The 5,257-nt window shown below is 39.7% G+C and overlaps 1 protein-coding gene across 1 annotated transcript; it reads left to right on the forward strand.

Annotated features, from left to right (window-relative positions):
• The first annotated feature begins 4,021 nt into the window (after nucleotides 1-4,021).
• On the forward strand, nucleotides 4,022-4,996 carry LOC122727445 (olfactory receptor 9K2-like). The gene has a single exon (XM_043964989.1). The coding sequence runs from the start codon at nucleotides 4,055-4,057 to the stop codon at nucleotides 4,994-4,996; it is 942 nt and encodes a 313-aa protein (XP_043820924.1). The 5' UTR covers nucleotides 4,022-4,054.
• The last annotated feature ends 261 nt before the right edge of the window (nucleotides 4,997-5,257 follow it).

The raw sequence follows: 5,257 nt of genomic DNA on the forward strand, positions 1-5,257 counted from the left end.
ATAATTGACCTACTTTTAGACTTCTTCTCTCAGAGGAGCAAGCTCCCAGAAAAGTTAGCAAAACTCCCAACCTGCAATGATCTGCAACGGTTGCAATAGACTTAAAATAAGTAATGTAGCTGCAGATCCTTGCTGCTATTATCTGGGCAGATCATCATGGGCCCAAGAAACTTATACATGCCTCTCTCTGGGTCCCAGTGTCCTTGCCCCCTTAAATTTCCATCATTCTCATTCTAAGACTTGCAAAATTGCCCAGGGAACAGGTGGGCATGTGGAGCTTCCCTGTAGTTTGATCACTCAAATGTATGTAGTAGATTTTTAGTATTTGATGCCTGCATTTATTTTAGCTCTCTTAGAGAATTATTCAGAAAGCAGAAAGAAACTTTCCATAACATTCCTCCTCACCAAACCCCACAACCCCCACTCCTCTCCACATATACACTGTGAAGAGCTTTGTGTTTATAGCTTTTTATTTTTAAGGGACAAGTTACTTTTAAAAAAGGAAATTTTATTGGAACAAAGGGAAAATTTTGATTATTTGAGTAGGAACCCAAACTGAAGACAGGTAAATATATTTTATTCCTGCTAAACAATTATTTCTTGATATGTTTAATTTTTAATCATTTCTTCATCCTCTCTCTAGAATCAACAATCAAAGGAGAAAAAGAACCTTCAAATTTCTGAAGTTAGACAAAAGACCAAGAGGATAAAGCAAAAGAATTTTCAGGTAAGAGACAACCTCTCCCTTGTCATTGCTCATTTCAGTTGTGACCATTTCAATTAAATAAATATGGATTCATTTCCTAATATATGCAAATCACTGCACTAAATATTGAGGATACAAAGACAAAACCCCAAGACAGTAAGTCTATGCCCTCAAAATACTGCTGGATACAACAGACATTGGAGAAGTCAACATAAAGTAATTGAAGGAGGGAGTGGTGCTTAAAACTGATAGGGGAGGTAAGAGAGAGAAGGTTAGGTGAGCTGAGGCTGGACCAAAAAGGATAATGAGAAGCTAAGATGTGGAATAAGTACATTTCAAGAATGGAGGATGGCTTGTGGCATTGTGGCTTGTGGAGGATGGCATAGAGGTGGGAAATTGAAGGTCAAGTTCAGGAACAGCTGGCAATACAGCTTGGCTGGAAACTAGAGTATTGTGAGGAAGACCTGAAAGAAAGGAATGAGATTGAATAGCATGATGGGGAGTTCGTCTCAAGAGTCAAAAATATCTGTTAGGTGGGACAGCTACGTGGTGTAGTGGATAGAGCACCGGCTCTGGATTCAGGAGGACCTGAGTTCAAATCCGGCCTCAGACACTTGACAGTTACTAGCTGTGTGACCCTGGGCAAGTCACTTAACCCCAGTTGCCCCGCAAAAAAAAAAAAAAATTCTGTTAGGTGCCTAATGTGTACAAAATACCTTACTGAGAGACTTTCTGAAGTTGTCTCATTTTTAAAGGCTAATACTTTGCTTTGATCTTAAACTTACTCATTTTAGAATTTTAGGACCTAGAAACCTTGAGAAACCTATGGTCTGTTCCCTTGCTCTGGACAATGTCATTCTTGGCTCATCTCAGGCAGATTGGCCTTGGCTTACTTTTAAAACAGCTCTACAGAATCAGATTCTTTCTATAACAATCCTTCCTATATTTGGAAGAGCAGGATGTCTCTATATCAATAAGCTATTTTAAAAACAAAAGCAAAATTCTAAAATGTTGCTTCAGAGGTCGCATTCTTCAATTTGTTCTTTCTGTTGGCTCCTCCAGCTTTGAATGATTGGTGCCAAAATGCACTTACACATTAATTTCTCTTTGATCTAGACTTGGGTGTCCAAGTCATGTACTCATGACATTCATTGTAATATAGCCTGCCTCCCATGATAATATTTATTGTTAAACAATCAGAGTTTGATTGTTTCTTTACGAACATCTACTTTTCCGAGGGCATGTAAACTGTGAGCCCACTGCCATGAGAGGTCTTTGGTCTAAGAGATAGAGCAAAATGACCATCCTTCTATTATTAAACAAGATGACCTTATTAAGAAAATGATTAAATTAACTATCTCGAGCTTTTCATACTTTTTTTTTTTTTGCGGGGCAGTGGGGGTTAAGTGACTTGCCCAGGGTCACACAGCTAGTAAGTGTCAAGTGTCTGAGGCCAGATTTGAACTCAGGTACTCCTGAATCCAGGGCTGGTGCTTTATCCACTGCGCCACCTAGCCGCCCGCTATCTCGAACTTTTCAAACATTACACTGACAGTAATTTTTTTGTGTGTTGATTTTTCTTTTTATGGATGTTTACTCAGGCTTTTTGCTGTTCCTTCAAGCACAGTGCCCCCCCCCCCCACTTCCTACCTCATCATGGGGACTTAACTCCTGTATTTGCTCTTGTTGAGGGAAAGATGACTGTGATTGATTTGCTGCTGAGAGGACATTTTGCTAGGAGTGGCCTGAGGAGGACCTTGGTAATTTTCCAACCCACTGGCAGTTAGTTTCAAGCTTTCTTTGATGCCATTGTAGCTACTACACTGAATAAAGAGCCCACAGAAAGCAATCTTCAGGCTGGAGTCCAGGGAAGAAGTGGAGAGAGAGGAAGCTGTTGACTGTAATAGGTTCTGGCTCTCAAGTACTGCCTAGCGAGTTCCCTTGGTTGTTGTCCATCAGATCTACAATTAGATTCAAACTTCTTTTGACTTAACAGCTATTATAATCACTGATATGTATCACAGAGATAGGAGCAGAGGGTAAATGGAGTAAGGGGTCAATTATAGTCCTCTCTGTGTTTTTATCTGTGGATTTTACCTTGCCGTAAGTTATTTTCTAACTTTTCTTTAGACAGCAATTTTTTCCATCTTTGCCATATTTCTTTGAAATTAAAATAATTTGTTTTAATCATCCAAAATCTTTCTCACCTTTTTACCTCAATCCCACCCCCATTGAGAACATAACATATTACAAATATATCTTGTCAATTAAAATGTATTTAAACATTGACTATATAAAAAAAAGTCTCATTCTGTATTCTTAGTTCTTCATCCTTTTATCAGGAGGTAGACCTTCTACATGTTGGACTCTTAGAGGGCAGGGAATCCTTGTACCTACTCTACCACTTAAACCAGGCTTTGCACATAGTTAGTAGAAGATAGCAAATGAATCTGTGATTTCACTGGTAGAGTGAACTCCTTTATGAAGGAACTCTATCAGTACAGGTCGGTACTTTCTCCAGAATTTAAAATCTTCTGGAGTTGTTTGGACCACTGGACATTAATTGACTTTCCTGGGCTCACAGGGGTAGCATGTATCAAAAGCATGACATGAACCCAGGTCTTCCTTATTTTCAGGTTGTCTCTCTCCATTATGCCATGCTGATAGGTAAGATACTAGATAGAGAGCACTGAGCCTGGAGTCAGGAAGACCTGAGTTCAAATATGTCCTTGGACACTTATTTGCTGTGTGACCCTGGGAAAATCACTTAACCTCTGTCTCAGTTTCCTCAACTATAAAATGGGGACATATAGCACCTACTTGCCAGGGTTGTTGTAGGATCAAATGAGATAATATTTGTAGAGTGTACTCTACATCAAGTAGTTAACTCAGTTAAAGAATGAAAGCATTGGTCTTCTTTGCTCATTTCTAAAAGTCAGCAGAGAAGATTATTTTACAAAATCTCTCAAGAATTTATTCCATTTTGCTGAAATGTTCTTTTCTGATCTGTTATAGGATTAGGCAAATTAGGCAAGTAAACACTAGAGTGGGAATAACAGATTATAAAGAAAGAAGAAAAAAATCATGAAATGGCCATTTAAAAAGGAAATAAATCCAGTGTCACACCATACAAATTTACACACTTATCTTGCAGATTAAGTGAAAAGGTAAACAGGTGTAGAGAGGTGTCACTTGTGTAAGCTATCATTGGTAATAGTAGGATGACAGCTGAAAGATTTTGAGTTCCTTGAGCAGGACTGTTTTGCCTTTCTTTTCATCCCCAGGTTTTTGAATAGTGCCTTGACTTGACTTTTTACCTTGACTTGTTCCTTTCAGCAGGTCTCTGCCATGGGTGACAGGGGAACAGACAACCATTCAGAGGTGACTGACTTCATTCTTGTAGGATTCCGAATCCGCCCAGAGCTCCATACCCTCCTCTTCCTGCTTTTCCTGATTATCTATAGCATGGTCTTTCTGGGAAATGCTGGCATGATAACTCTCATTCTGACTGACCCCCGGCTGAACACACCAATGTATTTCTTCCTAGGCAACCTCTCTTTCATTGACCTCTCCTACTCCTCTGCTATAGCACTCAAGGCCATGGCCAATATCTTATCCATGAAAAATACCATCTCCTTCACAGGCTGTGTGATCCAGCTCTTCCTCTTTGCACTCTTCATGGTTACAGAGGGCTTTGTCTTGTCAGCTATGGCCTATGACCGCTTCATAGCCATCTGCTCTCCTCTGCTTTACACTGTCCGCATGTCAAGACGCTTCTGCACTCAGCTTGTTTTGGGTTCCTACCTTTGTGGCTGGTTTACTGCCATTCTCCAAGTAAGCATGACCTTCTCCTTGTCTTTCTGTGCCTCTCGGGTCATTGATGATTTCTACTGTGATTCCCATCCAATGGAAAAACTCTCATGTTCTGATATTTTTTTCCATAAGATAGTGTCATTAACTTTGGCTGGGGTCATTATTTTTCCCACGATTGTAGTCATCCTGGTGTCCTACACTTATATTGTATCTGCAGTCTTGAAAATCCACTCTACCGAAGGCCGAAAGAAGGTCTTCTCCACCTGTAGTTCTCACCTGGGGGTTGTGAGTCTTCTCTATGGGACTGTCTTTTTTGTGTATGTCATTCCCCCTGACAACCCTGAGTTACGCAAAATAGCCTCTGTATGTTATACCCTTGTCACTCCAATGTTGAATCCTCTGATTTACTCTCTAAGAAATAAGGATGTCAAAGCAGCTTTGCAAAGAATTGTGGGGAAGAAAAAAGCCTTACTCTAAATCCTTTCTTTTCTCTTAATTGGTTTTCCTGTTGTGGATTCTGTGCTCCTGAGCTGCCTTTAATGGCATATTTACTTATGGATTGGGATAGAAGCTAGGCCTATGATTTCATTAATATAAAGAACTGGCATATAAGGAAACATCCTTAATCAATGCAGGTTGGACCTTTCTCTGCAGCTTATCATAAAGAATAGAATGGGGTTATTTGTTATTTAATCATTTTCCAGTTGTATGCAACTTTTTGTGACCCCTTTTGAGGTT

Source organism: Dromiciops gliroides, chromosome 5, assembly GCF_019393635.1.
Source record: "Dromiciops gliroides isolate mDroGli1 chromosome 5, mDroGli1.pri, whole genome shotgun sequence".
In the NCBI taxonomy this organism is placed as follows: domain Eukaryota; kingdom Metazoa; phylum Chordata; class Mammalia; order Microbiotheria; family Microbiotheriidae; genus Dromiciops; species Dromiciops gliroides.